Genomic DNA, 21,310 nt, shown 5'->3' on the forward strand with positions numbered 1-21,310 from the left:
ATTACATAAAATATGTTTGAAAAAGTTTATGATCTTATGAATGATGAAATGAATAATATAGAAATTGTCTTCATTGAGCCTCTCAGATGGATTGAGAATAGGTGGGCATTTGAAGGTGGTAGAACCCTTTGTTGTTCGACTCCGGCGGCACCACCGCAACACCTGTTTCTACCTAATAACAGCAGTGTTAGGCGCTGCTGTGTTCCGGTTTGAGGGGTGTGGTAAGGGAGACAGACTTCCGACTTTTCCGCGTTCCAGCTTAGTCCTCAGGGGTAGCGGCGCATCTGTAGCCGACCTCAGGTAGGAATATCTAATCCTATCTGGGGTTGATTACAGATGTCCATGGGCGGCAGGTGGACTGCATGCTCGTCTGATACTCTTATATTATAAAAGATGTTCTGTGAATGAGGACCTGAATATTTAATCATTAGGTAAGTGAAGAAGTAGGACTTCAGTTCATATTATTTTTATTTCAAATCAAACATCAGATAAAACTATATTTCAGGGATGAAACTCTAATAATATAGTAAAAGAAAAGATCTTGGAAAATAAAACTTTAATAGAGAATCGCAATTTCTGAAGTATTTAAACTGTATTTTGGAAACTATCCAACAGTAGATTCTGTACATTTTGGTTCCCCTTGTTTTTCGTCTTTCGGCACCTTCAGCATGAATTCAAATTTGTGTACCTTTATTTTGAGTTTAAATACAAGGCAAATATTATCTATTTACCTGGGTAATAAAGCTGTGATTTAAATGATGCAGTTTCAGAAAGTTAACTTGGTATTGGTGTCAATTTGACAGCTGGCCTTAATAGTCTGTATCAGGGACTGTCAGTTATTATCGCAAATGGTTGTTATGTGAAATTTTGGTAATAATCGGCCAAATTTTCACAATTTTTCATCAGTTATGTGATTTTTACATGATTTCGCTTTATGGTATGAATTGGCACAAGTGATAATTTTATCTACCATTCATCTTTTCTCCCCAAATTATTGTAGAAGCAGTAAATAAACACAATGGATAACTCCGCCATCCAAACCTTGGAAGCAGCGGCCCAGATGTTGATGGTAAGATATAACAACAGATTTATGTTTTTTTTAGGTTTACGGAGTGTAAAATTTTAAGTGATTGTTTACTGTTTATTTATTCGTGTTTGAAACTCGGTAAACAATGTTTTTTTAAGGGATGGAAGGGTGGTTTTTTCCTTGTATTATTTAACTGCTAAAAGTACAGATGTCTCTGACCATCCTTAGTTAAATAAGTAATTAAATTGTAAATAACATTAACACATTACTGTAGAATTACTGTACATTGTAGAAATTATTAGTCATTACACTGTGCATTTTAGGTACTAATTGCAGCTTGGCTGACCTCTAATATTTTCATGAAATACAGCAGAGAGGTCTGTGTCCAATAGTGAGACATAAAAAGAGTGAAATGAATCCCTTAGAGATTTTAGGAAATTATAATATTTATTCTTTATAATTGTGCATTCAATTTGAAATGAGTAAGCTATAAAATTCTCATGTATTTGAGTCCAGTGGGACACCACTGTCCAGTTTGCCCCACTGGACCTGTTGGTTTATGCCACTTTGATAATCAATTCCATCCTAAGTCATACTACACAAGAGACACTAGCATTAAATAAAGAGAAATTGGAATTTTCATCATCATTTATGATAAAATCAGTAAGCAATGATAGCCTAAGGCCTAGACTCCACCAGACTCTAATTTTTTTCAAAGTTATGTTCGTCTTAGAAATTAATTATCACTTGCTTAAATGGTGAAGGAGAACAACATGAGTAAACCTGAGAAACTGCAGGAGCACTGCATACCTGAGAAATAAAAAAAAAATAGTTTTCAAACATATGAAGTCTACCAATACACACTTGGATATACACAGAGTATCATATCATATATTGTACCAATATACACAGAGCGGTGGATTATGGTCTAATCCTTCTCATTCAGAGAGGAGACCTGTGTCTATTAGTGGAACAGTAACAGTGTTGATCAATCCATTATAAATACTGCTGGGTGTTCAGCTTTAAATATAACGATATATTTGTAGGCACCGCCCAACCTCGTGACTTCAGAGCAACGGCATCAAGCAGAGAGTGTTTTTCTTGAATTCCGAAGCACTAAAAACCCATACCAACTTTGTCGAGAGATATTAGAGAAGTCCACCTCTGATTATGTGCTGTTTGAGGCTGCTGGTCTTCTGAAGTCAGCCCTTATAAGGGAATGGAACTTGCTATCTGAACAGGACATTTCCTCACTGCGGGAATACTTACTTAATTATTTAATGAGGAAAGATACACCACCATTCTTAAAAGAAAAGCTGTTGCAGGTAAGTTAAATTGCTAAGCGTCATATACATATATTTTTATGAATAACAATTTGAGAGTCTTTAATTTTATTTTATTTTATTTTTTTAGTCATGTTTATTTTATTTTTTTAGACAGTCATGTATTACATTACAACATCTTAGGCTAACTTAATATGTGTTATGTAGACTTTGAGTGCCAACAATGTGTGTATTAAAATACATTAGACAACTTTTAAAGTTATAGTTACTTCTTAACGAGACATATTGGAATGTATAATAGAAACATTAATCATTATTTTATTCAGTTGATTTTAAATTTTATTATAATTAGTATTTTGGGAATGAAATAACAAAAATTCTATTTCATTTCAGTGAAATTTTTAATTTCTATGTTTTAGCTAGGTGTTCATATGTTAACTTCCATAACAAATATTGACTTGTATATTAATCTTTCAGACAATTGCCATTATAGTAAAAAGGGGTAGCATCGATGACAGTGGTAGAGAAAGAAAAGCTTTGCTTGGTGAATTAGAAAAACTAATCCTCAGTGCTCCCATCAATGAGCAAAAGTTAGCATGTGCACTAATCTTAGCTATCATGCAAGAATATGCCATCACAGTGAAGTCAGCTGATGTTGGCCTGATATGGGAGGTACATTTCAGACTAAAGAAGTCATTTGAGGCTATAGACATGAAGAGAATATTTAGATTCACAGTGAGCGTGTTGGAACAGATTGTGCGTTCAGGTGTTCGTCCGGAAGGCGACCAAGCAATGTTGACAAAGCAGCTGTTAACAATAGTAGAAACCATTTTATGTTGGAGTCATGTATCACCAATGTTGTCTAAACGCTTGATTGGTGCTTTCGAAGCCATATACGAGAGTGACACAGCCCCAGCTTTACGATTAAGCATGAACTGGAGGGATACAATAATGCAACCAGAACTAATTGCTCTATTCTTCGAGATTCATATGCATGTCCGATCAAATCCTGACTTAGCTAACCCATCATTGACTTGCCTCGTGCAGTTAGCTAGTCTGAGCGGTGTTGTAGTGTCAGCCGCTAATCTCAAGCAACAGTACTTGGAGAATTATGTGAATAGTTTTATGAGAATGTTGGCGTACATACAACCAGTGGAGAGAGAAATGCTCGGTATTTCAGACATATATCGCAGACTTGTACAATTTTTCTCACCGCAAATGATAGCAGCAACGCCACCTGCTTTCCTCCAAAATCTTACGACATACACTTGTCATTGCATCAGAGGGTCTATTGTGGAAGAAGGAGTAAGTGATAATTTATTTTTCCAATTAATCCACCAAGTTATCTTGGTACCTAGTAAGAAATACATTCTATTTCAAAATACTTGCAGATAAATGAAGACACAGTGTGGAGGGAATCTCTAAATAAGTTTCTTCATACTTGGAGCTCAATAGTACATGATACAGATGGTTACACCAATGAAACATTGCAAAATCCCTGCATTGAGATATTTAATACATACTTACAATGTCGACTTGCTCCTCCAGATGGTACAAGGTAAGTAATTAGTTAGGTTTTTAAATAATAAAACCTCTGAAAATGTACTTTACTTGGTATATTCCTATTTCACATTTCAAATTATGGTAATTACACAAAACTATCCTATTAAAGTTGTATATTTATAATTGTTGCAATTAAAATGGCAATAAAATTTAAATTTACCTTTTTGACCTTTTAAAATTATTTCAATATACAAAAAGCAACTATAGCTAGTTTATGCTGTAGATAATTATATCTATCTTTGTATTAATAAATTGCTATTTTCGTTGACTTTGATAAGTAAAGATACTTTGCCGCCTTGAAATTGAATGAAGGTAAATGAAGGTATTGAATGAAGGTATTATGATTTTAAATTATTCGTGGGAGTCCAGAGAAGTTGAGTAAATATATTTCATAAATAGATTCTGAGGCGGTACGAAGTTTGCCAGGTCACTTAGTAATAAATAAATAAGTATTTCAAATATTTTAGGGACATTTTAGCATGGAGGAGACATGGCAAAACTTTTTTACGCAACTATTTCAATTATCAAAACTGGTTACATTTTCTTGTTAGGAGTGAGTAATCTTTACTAATCTCTGCTATGACAATTGAAATTGTGATTGTCATCTATTTGATTCGATTTTATTTGTGTTTGAAAATTATTAAAAAAAAATAGTTTTTAGATCGTTTACGAATGGAACAATATTTCTTCGCACTTTTTCTTTGATTTCGTTTATTGCACCACTTAGCTGCGCATGTTCATTGCATCGTTCCGCGCATGCATTGTTCCGCGTAAATTACACCATGACAGCCATTAAATGGCTGACAGAATTGTCAGCCGTTTAAGCCATTTAATTAATGGCTTCCTTCAATTACAAGGCGATGAGATATCTATACTTATCTATGGGAGTGAGTAATGTTTACTAATCTATCGTTGGTTACACAGGGGCACGGAGAGCAACGACGGTTGCGGGGACGACATCAAGGAGGAGTTAGAGGAAGACGAGCGTAAACTGCACAGCAACGTGCTGATGACGATCGGTGCTATCGCCAGGAAGGCGCCGGCGCATTGCTGCCATGTGCTGTTCACGCTGCTGCAGGACAGGAGCAAGAGGTTAGATACAGATATCGAAATGAAACGTAACGGGCTTATCCTAAGCTTTACGCTAGATGTTATGGGAAAAAGACTCAAAAACTTTTTCTTTTCTATTTTTTTTACGCTTTGGTAAAGCGTGATGCAGAATTCTCTTCAGCTGTTGGGTCCTTATCCAGCATCAGGACTGGAGTTTGTTACAGATCGTTTAATAGTGGGGTATAAAGGTTTGAGTATGCTTTAAGTCTTCCTAAATGTGGGTCTCTACACGTGCCTAGGAAAGGGACACAAAAGTTAAAGTATGCCAGTGATATCCCCAGCTTTGGGACAAAGAGGGTGCTACAGGTCTCTCTAGATAAGGGGAAAGTCATATTATGCAAATCTGTAGTTAAAAAAGTGGAGCGTTTCTCAGGCTTGCTCTTGCTGTGGAGAGTAACAATTGTAAGTGCAAAAAAATGTACTTAATTATGCACTTAATTAAACGCGCGCGTTTAACCAAAAGTCTGAAACCGCAAAATAATGTAACACATTGCTTTTTATACAAGTGCACGCATTTGTGACTTTTTTTCAGTGAGTGATTTAAAAAACGTAAATTGTTGCATTTCGATCGCGGTATGTTTAACGCGTTTTTTTGTGACCTGTATCCTTAGTATAAGTTTTTACGTTTTTACAAAAATGACTGTTTTGGTATTTGTTTACGTATTTGCCCGTACATTCCCAATCAGCGCCCGTAGCGGCTGTATCAGAGCTGATGTACTAAGGGTACTGTTCGGCAGAAATCCGTGATGGTACTGAAATAAAGTTAAGCTAAAAGGCAACCGCAGTGCGTGTTCGTATGCGTTTTTGCGGAGGTCGATGCACACGACAGTTATGTAACCACCACCACCACTCTATAGGAACACTTAAAAATGTGATGCATTTTAGTCTTTCATTGCTTTATAGTTTTAAAAGGAAAAGTGTTCAAATTTTGAAATTTAAGGGTACTTTAGTAACTCTTTGTTTTTTTAATAATAATAATGAGATATAGACAATTGAAGTCGAAATTATTCATATTAAATCCGTTCGTTCTATTAATTTCTCTTTAACCGACTTTTGCTTCATTTCAGTTAATATTGTATTGTTGTAGGCTCGAAGAACAACTACAACTGATGCACATGGGCAAGTTACCTGTAAGCGGCGGAGAGCAGCTCGTTACGCTATTCGAAGACTTGCATTGGATCTTGATGATAACTGGTGTGTTCACTATTAAACAACTATAGCTATGTAATGTATAAACTATAATCTAATTAAAAATATATTTTTTTTAAATATAGAATAGTATACGAGCATGTAGTCCACCTGATAGTAAGTGGCTACTGCCGCCCATGGACATCCGTAATCGACTCCAGATAGGAATAGTTATTCGTACCGGAGGTCGACCACAGATCCGCAGCTACCCCTGAGGTCTAAGCTGGAACGCCTCGGAAAAGTATGTTTCCTTTACCACACCCTTCGAACCAGAACACAGCAGCGCTTAACACTGCTGTTATAAGGCAGAAATAGGTGAAGCCTACTGCTACGAATATATGCTATCTTTTGGATAACAAACAAAACTTATACATACTCGTAATTGGGGTGAGATTGATATTTATATCTTCGGATTATGTAATTTATAAGTAAATTGCACTTTTTTATATTTTAGCTCTACGATCAAGGGTTAATAAAAGGTTCATAAATTAATCATGTACTTTATACGTAAAACACGCTATTATCTATAGATAATGAGTGTTTTTGCTTCTATTTTTTTCCTCTAACCTGACCTTGCCACACAAGTTGCGGACATATTAACGTAACAAGTCGATATATACATTTGTTCACCCTATTTCTCTTGCAACGGGAATACTTTCACTCACAAAATAGATGGTTGTCTGGAAGGGATCCCTACGTTATTGATTAAAATTCATGTTGTACCCTTAAATATTTATTATTTTATTTTTTGTTATATTTGCTTTGATGTGTAATAAAGAATATATATCTTACTATAGTATTAGCTCTAGCGGCTTAATTGCGGAAGGGGCTGTTTGCCCCGGGCCCCCGATCATGGGGCCTCCAAAAACAGTTTTATTAGTATTGTATTATATTGATTACTAGCTGACCCGGCAAACGTTGCGTTGCCATATAAATAAAAAAATGTTAAGGGTGAAAAACCCTTATCACTTAGGGGTATTAAAAATAGATAGTAGCCCATTCTCAGACCTACTGAATATGCATATAAAATTTTGTGAAAATCGTTGAAGCCGTTTCAGAGGAGTACGGTACTTAACTAACATTGTGACATGAGAATTTTTTATATAAGATATTGTATTATATTGATTGAGTATTAGTATTGTATTATATGAAATTGTATTGCAGGGCATTTCCTAGCAATGGACTGCACAGAAGGCGAGATGGTGACGATACCGCCGGAACTGATGCAGTTCAGCATCCTAGAGAACGCGAACATTGACGCTTCCTTGCGATACTTCGTCGGCGAGAGCGATAGTACTGAAAATGTGGATTCTATACTAAAGTTAGTATTTCTTAATCTTATTTAGGGGCGTTACAGGGAAAAGGTGAGTGTAATGTCACTTATAATGCTATTAAGTGTGTATATGTAATTGAAAATGTGAACGCACCATAAAACGGCAGGATGTAGTTAAGTTTAATATAGTAGGTATATGTTATATCAGTCAACCTTCGATATGCGATTATTCTCAATATATTATTATTTAAAAATATGTACATGTTTTATTTTAATATTTTGTTATTGTTTGCTTTATTATAATAATTTGTTATGGTTTCGCAACAATAACCTTGCAAATGCCTTCAGCATATACATACTTCCAATTTCACAACGTTTTTCGTATGAGGACTAATACGAGTTAGAGTCATAAAATTTATTTACATAAGAGCATCCAATTGCTGCAGTAATGTACCTTTCATTGCTATATGCATCAATCTATTTCCCATGAAAATCCAAATAAACTTCGTTATGCAATCTCGTAGGCTGCACTACCAATTAACATTGAAAAAATTAGAGATAAGAAATAATTAAAGCTAGGAAAGTAATCAACGGGTTCCCAGTTAAAAGTAATTATTTCATTGTGGTATGTAAAGTACGTGAATAGGTCACCTACAACATAAGCAAATGGTAGTTAATCAATATCTTATTATCTAGATTTGTAGGATCGTAGATTTCTCCGGATCTTCACTGATTTGGCTCACCGACCAAGCTTATGCCAAATTTAGCATATCCAGTGTTCAACTTATAAGTTTACCAGATAGGGAAATCGGCAGTATAACTTATATGATTTATATGAAAAAGCAAATTGATTTGAGATTTATTGAAAAATTGTTCCCGTCAAATTATGCTACGATGCTGATTCATCGGACTCGCATCTAACAGAGACCGGAATGATAATGCTAGTGTTACTAAGCAAAATCAAGCTTTATCAAAAGATATTAATGATCCATTTATAAATAGATTGCGGTTTCACTATCTATTACGTTGGTGTTGAGTATCATCATCGCGCGGTTATTCAATATGTGTTACCTAACTCTATTTACAAACACTGCGGTTCATTCATCAGACCATTGATTCTCGGTCTATTCCTGTCACATTGTTATACTGAACGTCGGATATAAAATTAACTGGCGTATTCATATTATAATGTACACTCCGCACAATATGTACATAAATTAAATGAAACACGAGGCAACCTTTGGGAGAGTCAAGTGTCAAATATTAGAATAGATAACGGTTTTGGTGAATGGAAAATTTATTTGCTATTTAGTTTTTATAAACGTTTGAGGAAAATAGAGTAAAATAGATTAACCTTCTCAGTAGTTTTTCTATTTATTTATTTTTTCAATTGAGGTTTACAATATAGAGACTTTTATGCGACGTTCACAGATCATAAAAACAGGGGAAATATAAAAGAATGTTCAATCATCGTGTTTTTATGTGCAAACTGATGATAAAGCTACTACGAAATAACGTAAATGACGTTTTGTTTACTTGTTTGTTTGTTGTTGTTTTTTCCTTTGTTATTGTGTTTTGACCGATTTTTCGTTCAATGGCACTGCATTTTGATGAACGACACATAAATAAAAGTACTAGTGGAGAATGACTAACTAATATATTTTGGGTCTTATGTTGAGATTGACCCTGTAGTTTACCTGAGCATAAATGGAAATTGTAGTCCGTTGAAATCTATAAATACATCAAATTTGATTGGTTCAGATTGAAGTCCTAAGACTCAGCCACAAATGCTTGCTACCCCTGAAGACCAAATTTTAATACTCATGCACATGTGGCTACTATCAATCAAGATTTCATTAGCATACATCTATGTTATTATAAGCATCTTGTGTAAAATTTTTTGGATGTGAGACTTTTGATTCTACCACACCACACCTTGATTCTACCACAAAATGACACCATGAAGCAATTCTTCACTATTATAATTTAAAGGATGTTCAGATACAATAAGTGATGCTTCAACTTAAAACTTCAGTAAAAGCAGTTCAATTCTATCACTATAACACATCATCCACCATACTCCATTGCGTCCTAGATGGGGATAATAACTTAATTATCATATGCTTAAACGTGGGAAAATATAGTCCTACACATCTGAGGGCGCTAAGAAGAAGGTTTAATGATGTGTGGAGCCCTGTGAAGTCTACCAACTTGTCAGCGCGGTATACTATAGCAGATAGCGATAAAAATGGGTTGACATCAAACCCATATAGGTTGCATGCTACATCTATTACATTATAATATTTGTCCAACAGATTGGTGGGTCTCATTCTCCGTATAAGTGCTTGGGAGAGCGCAGCGTTGGAAGCGGGCCTCGGGACCGTCTTCAGTCCGGAACTGTCCGCCACTATGTCGTGGTTGTTGAAGATATGGGCTAACTCCTATTTGATGTCACAACCCTCAATGTATTCTGAGGTGAGGATGTCACTATTTATTATATTTTATGATGATATTTTTTCTGTTAAGTAGTAAGTGCAAAAAGGAAAGAAGTTTTGAATTTTAATTAAAAAATGGTACAGTAGTCGTATTTATTTATGTTTAAGATTTAAACTGCTGTAAACTATAATTAATTAAAAAAAAAAAAAGATTTTCTTATTGCGTTTTGCGTAAGACAAATTTAATGTGACGTTGACTTTGCGGGGGCACTACCGTGCTCTCAGATTTGTATTACTTAATCGGAATCAGCAACTTAAGCTTAAGCGATAAGATGGTAGCGTTAACAGATATCGGTGAAGCGATAGTATAGAATTAATATAAGGAAAAATAGCCAACGACCAGCAAATGATCAACAATTTAATATAGAAATATTGAACTTAAATGTATATCTTAGAGTGCCGTGTAGCGAATAGACTGGGAGGCCCATATGCACTTAGGTTAAAGACTGAATAGGCGGTCAGTCTTTGTCCCTGTAGTTCCGGGACTAGAATAGGGCTAGGGTATTCTCTGCCTGTCGTAAGAGGCGACTAAAAGGGGGCTTCCGGAGTAGCGGGCGGCAAGAGTGGGAACTCGTACCGTCCACTAAGCGACCTCGGGAAGGACGGCGGTATGTGTGGTCGCATACTGTCATAAACACTACATGGTGTGGGAGGAGCGAAAACTACTCCCCCCAGGGCAGAGCTCGATCGGGGCATCGCGCTTCGAGGATTCCGGTTGTGTTCCTTCGGAGATCCCGGATATCTCCAACAAGTGTTGGTGACGGCCACCGGGGGGGTTTTAGTGCGGTAAAAATCCCACATAACCCGGCGTCGCTCCCACGTCGTCGGGTACCTTTTGAAGGAACTCTCGGAAAAAAAATAAAAAAAAATAAGGCGATCAGTCTTACCAGTAAGTCTTATTACAAGGTAGTTTTCTATTATAATCAAATTAGTAAAGATTACTCACTCCTAAAATGTAACCAGTTTTGACAATTGAAATTGTGACTATTATTTATTTTCGTGTTTGAAAAATATTAAAAAAATTTAGTTTACGAATCAAACGATATTTCTCCGCACTTTTTCTTCGATATCGTGTTTTTGCACCATTTAACTGCGCATGTCGAAATTGTTCCGCGTAAATTACACCATGACAGCCATTAAATGGCTGACGGAATTGTCAGCCGTTTAAGCCATTTAATGGCTTCCTTCAATTACAAAGCGGTGAGATATCTATACTTATCTATGTTATTATGTTAAACCCGTGTCCAGATGTCAGCGGTGGTGGAGTGCGCGTTCGGCACGGGTTCGCGCGGCGCCGCGTGGACGGTGGCGCGGCTGGCGGCGCGCGCGGCCGCCGCGCTGCGGCACCTCGCCGCGCAGCCCGCCGCCGCCGCGCACGCGCTGCAGCTGCTCGCCGCGCTCGCGCACCACCACCACAAGTCAGTGCGCACACACACACCGACATACACACGCGCAGAGAGAGAGGCAGACGTGCACATATACACACACGCGCGCAGAGAGAGAGAGGCAAATGCGCACGTACACACACAGGCACATATTATACACAAACACGTACGCAGAGGCGTCTTGGTGTGTGTGTGCGTGTGCGTCTACACACACACACACACCAAGAGAGTTACACATACACACACATATACACAGAGGCGCGTGCACACGCCCACACACACTCAGAGTTACACATACACACACACATACACAGAGGCAGGCACACACACACACACACACCCAGAGAGTGACATACACACACACGTCCCCGCACACACGCATACGCACAGACACTAACACTCACACAGAGAGAGAGACAGACAGACAGACAGAAGGATACAAACACACACAAGTATGCATAAATGTGCAAACACGTAGATGCACACAACAGATTTACACCACCTGAATATGCAATTGCATTTGCTCACGAAATACACTTACGTAATTATTATGTACACTTCCATAATTCATACTGAAAATTCGCATAATTATTTATATTTCACGCAATTACTATATTCACATAAATGTGTCGCAATTCGATTGTTATCGAAATCGCTTTACATAATTTTAAAGTAAACATTGATTTTAAAATCGTCACTAATTTTACTGTATTAATATGTTTATAATTTTATAGGCAGAGTCCTCTAGCGACTTGTGAGGAGTTTCTCGCGTTGGTGGCGTGGGAGGCAGCGGGCAGCAATTTGCCGGGCGAGCTAAGGAAAGAACTACACAGGGCTTTCGCTATAGCTGCGACGTATGCTGAAGGTAATTTATATTTATAATCATTATTGATGAGTGACGTCGATATCCGTCCTTTGGGTAGAATATAATAATTGTAGTATTTAATTTCCATTCAAAATTCAATGTGACTTTGTCGCGGTATTTGGGTATGCAATGACACTGGTTAGGATCCCGGCTATAACTGGTTTTATCACTATACAAATTATTTGATTTCTTTGACTAATAAGGGATAGCCGAGTGGTTAAGAAACTCGGCCTCTCGATCGAGGGGCTCCGAGGTTCAAATCCCACCTCTGATTTTTCGAAATTATGCGCCTATTAGAAAATTAATTATCACTTGCTAAAACGGTGAAGGAAAAAATCGTGAGGAAACCTGTATACCTGAGAGATATAAAAAAAATCTCAAAGGTATGTGAAGTCTACCAATACGCACTTGGCCAGCGCGGTGGACTATGGCCTGATCCTTCTCATTCTGAGAGGAGACCCGTGCCCAGCAGTGGGATAGTAATGGGTTGATGATGATGCAGGCATATCTCGTATTAAATTAAATGTCGTTTCAGGTGAAGCTCGCAACCGGCTCCTAGGGAGTACAGTAGCGTTGCAAGACAAGCTGAACAACATCCTGAACATGCAGTCAGACACGGAGCCCGTGCGCACGATGCTCGCGGACACGCTCGACTGCTTTATCGGACTCACGGAGGGCGTGCATGAGGTTGGTTGACTTTTATACGAAATTTAGATACAATGAACTAGTTGTCGTACAATATGGAGTATTTTTATAATATGGAGTAGCAGACGAGCATGCAATCCACCTGATGGTAAGTGGCTACTGCCGCCCATGGACATCTGTAATCGACTCCACATAGGATTCGATATTCGTACCGGAGGTCGGCCACAGATGCGCCGCTACCCCTGAGGACTAAGCTGGAACGCCTCGGAAAAGTATGTCTCCTTTATCACACCCTTCAAACCAGAACACAGCAGCGCTTAACACTGCTGTTATAAGGCAGAAATAGGTGTGGAGATGGTGCCGCCGGAGTCGAACCACAAAGGGTTCTACCACCTTCAAAATTTAAACGCCGCGAACGAATGAAGAATGCATAATTCTTTGATTCGCACTAAAAGTCCTACACTTAATAGAGAACTGACAAGAATTGACAAGTACCGAATCATCTCAGTAGGTTATTTATACACATGTATTCGCGCCTATTTGCCCGGCGAGTATTTATATGTTGAAAAAGCTGTAGGTAGAAACGAGCATTCAGCTCTTTTGATATTAACTGTTAGCTTGGATCACTCGGAAAGGTATTTGTATCGTTAAATATATACAGCGCCTCTATTTGGCGTTACCTGAAACCACGGTATGCGATTTCACGGCTATTATCCATGACAAATGCGCCATGCAATGCGATTAATGCATGTTAAAAGCGAGACTACGATTATCAATATAAACGTACTATAACTACTATACTTGTACTAGTTGTCATAGTTATTTTTTGCAAACGCGTGTTGGTTACTGACTCACTGGACAAAGTACAGTAACTTTGACAAAAAAATGTCAAACAGATTTATTTTTCTTTTTAAAGTTTTTTCGGTTGCATTTGTGACGGTAGTGAATCGGAATTGTGTATGCCATCTGAAATTGTACTGTAGCGGTTCTTACAATATATGAGGTGTATTTTGTACAATATGTTTTTTATTTGTCACCTGGCTCGTGTCAATTGAAGGCTGTAAACGTAAAAAATATTGCTTTGGTCGTAAACATGGTCATTGTACATTCACAATGGGAGTGGGCTAATTTTGGCCTTCCAGTTTCAATCGTTCATGGCATATTTGCTATACACGTTAATGGCAAACATGCGTCTTTAGGCAACTTATATGATCGAGAGTACTTCCTATACTTTTAAAAGTCCATGAAGATCTCCGACAGCACAGTGGACTAAAATTTAAAATAAAATTAAAGCCGAAAATGTACAGACCTTGTAACAAAAAAAACAATATTGTCATGTCTTGTTGTCCTTGAAGCCAAACATGCTCACATATCATTAATATTATATTTTTAGGTGGGTACAATGGACGAACAATTCATGATGCTGATCGGTGCGTTAGACAAGATACCCGGCATCCTGTTCAGATATCACAACTACCCGGGAGTGGTGTTGCCCGCTTTGAACCTGCTAGCCAAAAGTGCGAAGAGAATGTTGCACTCTGTTCAACCGCAAAATGTTAATAAGTAAGTTTTTTAACGATTAAGTAGGAAAGAAATATGGTGTCTGTTCAATGTCAAGTGATCTCTGCTACTTAAAATAATATGTTCTATATTGTTTTGTTACATGGGATAACTTGCATTAGTCACTAACTCAGGCGTCGGCCTTTTAAGACCTTTTAAGTCGGAAGAGTCAAAAATTACAATTTACAAAATTTTAATGTTTTTAAAGAGTCACAAAATTATTTCAATAGTAAATATGTAGTACATGCATAAATACAGTATTTGATATAAAATAATTTATTGGGTAATGGAGCAACCAAATTAATTGATCAACAAAGCCATGGCTTTTCATAGTTATTCAAATAAAAAAATGACTTTAGTAAAGTCATTTTTTTATTTGTACAATGTAACTTGTACGAACGATTTTTTTAATAATTAAATCATATTTGCGTATGGAACTAAAGAGCCGCAGCTTCACTTCGAAATAGCCGCATATGGCTCGCGAGCCGCAGGTTGCCGACCCCTGCACTAACTCATAAATCACTATTACATATCATTTTATGCCAGATTTTTGTTGTAGTTTTCTTTTTTATCATAAATTCTCATTTATCATAAATCATGTATATTTTCCATCTGGTTTTAGGTTCCTAGAGGTGTGTAATACCACCTTCGAAGTATATCTCAGATGGAATTCGGGGAAGATTTCAAGTATTCCACAAGATGCGGAAGAGGAAGCATATGAGGTGAGAATGGAACTACCATGTTCTATATAAATTTCTATATTTAAGTATCTAGATTCTATAAAATAAAATTATTGAAATTAAACATATTACTAATACAGTTAACAACAAAAATATTGCATGCTACACACAGTTGTATTAAACTTATCTATGGACAGTCCTTTATTTATAATTGGATGGTAAAATTAAGAACAAAAAAATTAAGCATGTAAGACTAGTGTGATTAGTTGAAAGTTGAGTGCATATTAAAAATTTGTCAGTACGGAAAAAATATCAATATACTTGGTTGTAAACAAATATCAATTCTATATTATCTTCCAGGACATATGCGCTTTGATGGAGCTGATATGCAGTATAGGCAGGAGCGGGGCGGAGAGGGGTGTGGGTGACACGTGTGCTCGAGGGTTACGTATCCTGTTGCCGCTCATCACGCCCTCGCTACTGGCGCTACCCAGTCTGGCCCACCACGCCTACAGGATGATACGCGACTTGGATACCACGGATCAGGTATGCTTAAGATTTTTTTTGTAGGGTGCATGTGCACTTACGAACAGCTTACTTACAATATACATGCTTTAAAATGCGAAAACATAAAAAATAAATTGAATTGAACCTTAGAATCTAAATAGTGTTTTTCTGTAATACCTACTTACTACTTACATTATACCTACTTACATTGTTTTAAATAATATATAATATCTCTTTCAGTTAACAAGCTTACCCATCACTGATTTCAATATGGTGGTGACCGCTTTGCGCGTTGGTCTTACAGCGGTGTCGTGTGACGTGTCAACGTTATGCTGCGACACAATAGTGGGGCTATCGAACAAGGTGCGAACCTTGGGGGATGACAACCCCTACGCAATATCCCTTCTAAGCTTAGCTGAGCTGCTACTGATGCTGATAATTAAGATGGAAATCCCACCGGATTCGATACCAGCGGCTGGAGCGGCTATTTACGCGTTGACATGCGTAAAACCTGCATTATTAGAGGGATTAGCCAGACAATTAATCGAGGCGTTCGCTGTCAACGATCCCGCTAACGTACCGCGATTGGAAGAAGCGTTCGGTGTTCTAACCAACGGGGTTCTATTCGATGGCCTTCGGACCCACAAGATACGCTTTCAAGACAACTTCGACAAGTTCCTAGCGAGCGTGCACGGGTTTCTGATTGTGAAGTAGTGGAACCGACGTGGATTGTTAGGCAAATAATCGGAACAAGTGTAAAGTTACATAACGTACTTCGACGTTGTCACGTTATGACGTAACGCGACTGAAAAACGATACATGACTGAATAGATAGCGACACACACGCCCGCAAATATTACGTAACACATTGATAACTATTTTTTATCGTCAAATAATTTGATAAGATTAATGTTGTATTTTCAAACTATTCCTTGTGGTTGAGTGTGTGTGTGCCAATCCAAAGAAATTCTATCGCAGATGTTCTGCGTTCTCGAATGTGTCATGTTAGTTAAGTTTTAAATTGTATTAAAGTCCTTCCTCGGGGCTGTGGTAAATTAGTATTTAATGTTGAAAAAAATGTTTTACATTTAAGAAGAGTGATGTCCATTTATTGTGCGAGGTGCCATGAAGTTGAATTCCCATTTCGATTCGCCTTTATTCATTATTAAGGCCTAAATTTATACAGGGTGCTTCGTGACTCCAATACGATGACTGTGTATCCTTATGATAAATCATCCTTTTACAATTTCTGCAGCTGTGTTTAAGATGGATGCGAGTATTGTGGTTCACAACGAATGTTTCGATGTAAATTTAAAATTTATTATATTGTGGTTGTGAGTGCAAGTGCAGAAAGTTTATAATATTATTATGAATCTTAAGCTTATAGAATAAGAAGTACATTTTTTTAGTACTTATGGCTATTAGTTAAGTATATTTGTGATTTCTCATTATGCTAGTAATTTTTATTCGGTTCAAATAGTATGATGGTGGCACTTATATTAATTGCAAATTTAATTCCGTCTTTAAATTAGTCTTAAATATTGTCTTATCTCTTTAAACCTTAAATTTTGTCGACTTAACTTTGACTTTAATACGAGTTAGTGGTAAGTAATATTAATATTATTTGTGGCGGTTTCGTATATGAAGAGAAGAAAATATAAAATATTTAGATAGGAACCGTGGTTATAAAACCGACATATTGTTTATACATACGTAATTTAAATACCTGTAAATATTACAATTTTAGATCTGCATAAAACTTTTAAATACGATTATATATCTCAGATGTTATTCTAAGCACTTTTTGTTATTTACTAATGACACAAAACTACTACCGCTCCGATGGTATAATAAATTAGATATTGATCAGAGTCATTAATCATTACAGATTTATATACGGCTCGTAAGCAATTTATAACAATTAAATCTAGCTGGACTTTTTTGTTTAGAACTATAGCTCAGTAATACCCGCCGGGGATACTTTCTTGCTAGTCCGTTAGAAATTGAACGCGGTTTGCCTAGCTATATCCGAATGATAAGTGCAATAACACAAAATACTGCGATTGTAGCATATCTTCCATTCCTAGATCGCGCCTGTAGATTTACAACTAAATGGTCACAAAACTAGTTCGAGGACTTGTCCTCGGGCTTGCCCGATGACGATAAATAGTATCACACGATCAACATGTGCTTACTTTACTTCATGGAATATTGATTGCTTGGCAGCTCTTTAAGTACCTCGAATGTAACGTATTATTATATAGACGCTCGTTGTGTATGACCCCACGGGTCGAGTATAAAATACGAATATACCTATAAAACTAACGCTCATTTAAGACAGCTCATCGTCATTATAGACTGGTATAGTCCTCGTAAAACTACTAGACCACTCTGAATATAGAAATGTATTGCGTCGTCATTGCAAATTGTATGACTAACCTGCTCGGAACAACTTCAGAGTGGACTAGCATTTTGGCGATAACTATAACTGGGTCTTAATGCCAGCGTGTTTAGGGACATTAGGTCCTGTCTTTAGTCCAATCGTGGAAACCAGTCACTGTGTCATATTGAATTAACAGACTCATATTTTTTTGCAAACACTGACGATATTGTTTGAATATCAGGGCTTATACAAATAGTAGTCTTCGGATGGAGGTGCTAAATCATTGCATTCTATTATAATATTTTTAAGATTATTTTTTTATTTGTTCCTTTAAGTCAAGACAAAAGTATAATAAGTTAATTATTTTTACATTTGAAAATGTGTAAAATTATACTTTTCGCATAAAAAAATATTATATTCATGAGAGCACCTTATAAATATTGAGCACAGTTTTGAGGTATTCAATTACATTTTCTTTTTCGAAGGATCAACTCATTGTAAATACGTAAAATTTGTAATTCTCCTGTCGAAATATTTATTTTGTTTGTTATTAAATAATGAATTTTATTATTAAATTGTCCGATTGATAAAATTAATTAACAGCAAAAAATGTGGATATTTTTACAAAGTATCTCAAAAGTAGTTATAATATAAGTCAGTCTGTAAATACTCAGAACATATTTTAAATACCAGAATGGTAAACTTTATCTTTTCAAATTAAATCTGTATTAATTACAATTAAATTTAATAAATTGTACAAACTTTGTATATATTTTTTTATTTAACATAACCCATCTGCATTACCTACAAATACAATTCATTATTGATAATTCGTTAGTTAAGTCTATGATTCATTACTTCATATACTTGTTCCGAAGCTTAAAATTAAGAAGCATATAAAACATTATTCGTATGTTATCGGGCGGTTACTCTCATCGTAGATGAGAGCTATTATAATTTATTTGCCTTTTCACTATCTTGGTCGTTGTTGATACGTATCTTTATTTTTATTTTGGGTAATTAAAACTACCAAGGCAGTTCCTTACTCTCACTCAATTAACAATGCCAGACTATTTTGGTGTATTACCAAATAGCTATTTTAAGTAATTTTAGTAAAATTTTAATGAGGTTTAGTCCAGTGGTAGTGGTTTTGGCTGCCTCTATTTCACTGCTGAGCGCAGGTCTCTCGTTATAAGAGAAACTGAAAATTATTCTACGATATTTCTGAGCGGATTGGTGGAGTAATATAATTTCTTAAACTCTAATATCGAATGATGATAAGTGATAATACACCTTCGTACACTAGTAGAATGAGAAAAGTACAATACGAAAGACAAACTTGTGTACGTCAAGTTTGCATTCTATGAGGCTAAAGGTATGGTTCTAAACAATATATTAGATATTTCAAAAATTATAATAAACGGTTAATCCCGTTCAAAATGACTTTACATTCATAGAGGCCATAGAGCACACCAAAAATTATATAATACACTACTGACATTGACATTATATCTGACACCTTATGACAAGTATTGACAAGGGTAAGACAACTATCAAGTAAACATTCATTGTGACATTTGTGACACTGACAGTTTGTGACTATTGTTATTGTGTCTCTGAATCATATATGTTTTTTAATTAAATTATTTTTTATTTATACATTATTTTACTATTACAACAAGAACAAAATGATTGTTTCGGGGTTAAGTTCATCGTTTAACTCGTCTGGTGCGTCATCACAAATGTTGGCATACGACGATATGGACACTACAAAAATAAAGAATTACGTGAAAGATTTATTGAAGTCGCGAATATTCTTGGGTCGGTATTTAGAAAGGAGGCTAATAGATCAGCGAATTGGATACCGTGACGTCGTATTGGTGAGTGCGGCCGAAGTGGATCTAAAGAAAGATTTATTGGAAGCGCAACACAAACTTCGATCGGTGTGTCCCGACTCATATTGGATTGGTATAAGTGATGCCGATATTTTGGGCGTCAGTTCCTCCGGGACTTGCATTTGTACTGAAATAGATAACCAACCATTCGGGCCGTTCTGGTTTCAAATAAAGAGTATAAAGTTCAGAGACAACGAAGTGATCATTCTCCTAAAATGCTTGAGACATATATCTGAAGCGTTTTTGGAACTGGAACCAATACTTACTGGATCGATGACAAAAACCAAAGATAGCAGTGCAGAGTTAGTCAGGAATGCAATGAATTATAATGAAACCTACAGTGATGTTGTAAATAGTTTAAAAAGTGCCTTGTCTATTAGTAATGTAAAAGAATTTTTTTCATTTATTTTTGTATTTATAATAGCAGTTTTTACAGGGAGCTCGTCTTTTGTCAATTTCCTTGGTAACTTCATTTTAGCTCTTGTGAGAGAGTTGTCGATCTTGATTAAAAATTCTACTCCCATGTTTCTGGGATTTTTGGATTTTTTAAGTAAAATTGTTGGTGGGTTTTATATATTGCTAGCAATGTTTTTTAAACCGAGTAATCCTCCTCCCCAAAACAAAAGAACCCTGACATATTATGACCGGACACAACATCGTCCAAATCAATATGATGATAGATCATTTGATTAATTGAATTGGTTTTACATAACAGATATACTTGCAATGATTTCATTGTAATTATGGTTACTTATTATTGTAGACATAGGGCTTTTAATGTTTCGGCTATCCATAATGTCTTATGATAGTGGTGAAATTTTACAGAAATATTATTCTAGTGTAGTTGCACTTACTTGTCTGCATTCTTATACCTACTCAATATTTCAAAGGTTCAATAACGCAGCGCCTATCTGTAGACAAAATCTATGGCTTTACACCAAAGATTTTTGAATATTATCATAGCTTAAGAAAACCTAAAGCCAGATAAAATAAAATTCTATTGTAGCATTTTGTTTTTGTTTTAAAATCAACTTAAAGTACAAAAGTTACGAAGTAAACAAACTGACCTCACAAGAACCTTGCAAATAACCTAACAAATTCTAATTAATCTTCAGCCCAGCAAGCCTAGCACAATATATTTCCTCACAGTTATTTCTGTTATTAGATTTTGTCTAAAATATTTTTGTTAATAGTATAACAATACATTATGGAGTATAAATATATTGTGATTTGGGAGATAAAAAATATGACTAAGCTATATTTTTTGGTTCTGTATGTGGTAGTTTTATATGCAAAACTTTTTCGAAAGACTATCTTTTGGTAGTTGTATATAAGTTCTAATGTACATCAATTTATACATACATTATCTGCATGCATAGCAGTACCTTTTTTTACCAAGTCTAAAGATTTCTAATCTTGTGTGACATGTGTGTGATCAACAAAAAAATTAA

The 21,310-nt window shown here is 36.1% G+C and overlaps 2 protein-coding genes across 2 annotated transcripts; both read left to right on the forward strand.

The window, feature by feature from the left end:
- The first annotated feature begins 814 nt into the window (after positions 1-814).
- Positions 815-18,732, forward strand: LOC140744984 (exportin-4). Its single transcript, XM_073076718.1, has 15 exons — positions 815-1,069; positions 2,074-2,352; positions 2,788-3,615; positions 3,702-3,868; positions 4,798-4,965; positions 6,071-6,177; positions 7,336-7,492; positions 9,760-9,919; positions 11,188-11,357; positions 12,059-12,189; positions 12,725-12,876; positions 14,228-14,397; positions 15,017-15,116; positions 15,435-15,620; positions 15,822-18,732. The coding sequence occupies exons 1-15, from the start codon at positions 1,019-1,021 to the stop codon at positions 16,293-16,295; spliced, it is 3,300 nt and encodes a 1,099-aa protein (XP_072932819.1). The 5' UTR covers positions 815-1,018; the 3' UTR covers positions 16,296-18,732.
- Positions 18,733-19,546: 814 nt separating this feature from the next.
- Positions 19,547-21,308, forward strand: LOC140744985 (uncharacterized). The gene has a single exon (XM_073076719.1). The coding sequence runs from the start codon at positions 19,653-19,655 to the stop codon at positions 20,550-20,552; it is 900 nt and encodes a 299-aa protein (XP_072932820.1). The 5' UTR covers positions 19,547-19,652; the 3' UTR covers positions 20,553-21,308.
- The last annotated feature ends 2 nt before the right edge of the window (positions 21,309-21,310 follow it).

The sequence above is a fragment of the Epargyreus clarus genome, unplaced genomic scaffold, assembly GCF_041222505.1.
Source record: "Epargyreus clarus isolate Ecla_fem2 unplaced genomic scaffold, WU_Ecla_fem_2.2 ptg000009l, whole genome shotgun sequence".
Lineage (NCBI taxonomy): Eukaryota > Metazoa > Arthropoda > Insecta > Lepidoptera > Hesperiidae > Epargyreus > Epargyreus clarus.

Bases quoted from the DNA above. Each gene is read 5' to 3' on its own strand.
- LOC140744984 (XM_073076718.1), top strand. From the start codon at position 1,019: ATGGATAACTCCGCCATCCAAACCTTGGAAGCAGCGGCCCAGATGTTG. The intron at 3,616-3,701 runs GTAAGTGATAAT...AAATACTTGCAG, and splicing joins GGTCTATTGTGGAAGAAGGA to ATAAATGAAGACACAGTGTG. The intron at 6,178-7,335 runs GTGTGTTCACTA...ATTGTATTGCAG, and splicing joins TTGGATCTTGATGATAACTG to GGCATTTCCTAGCAATGGAC.
- LOC140744985 (XM_073076719.1), top strand. From the start codon at position 19,653: ATGATTGTTTCGGGGTTAAGTTCATCGTTTAACTCGTCTGGTGCGTCA.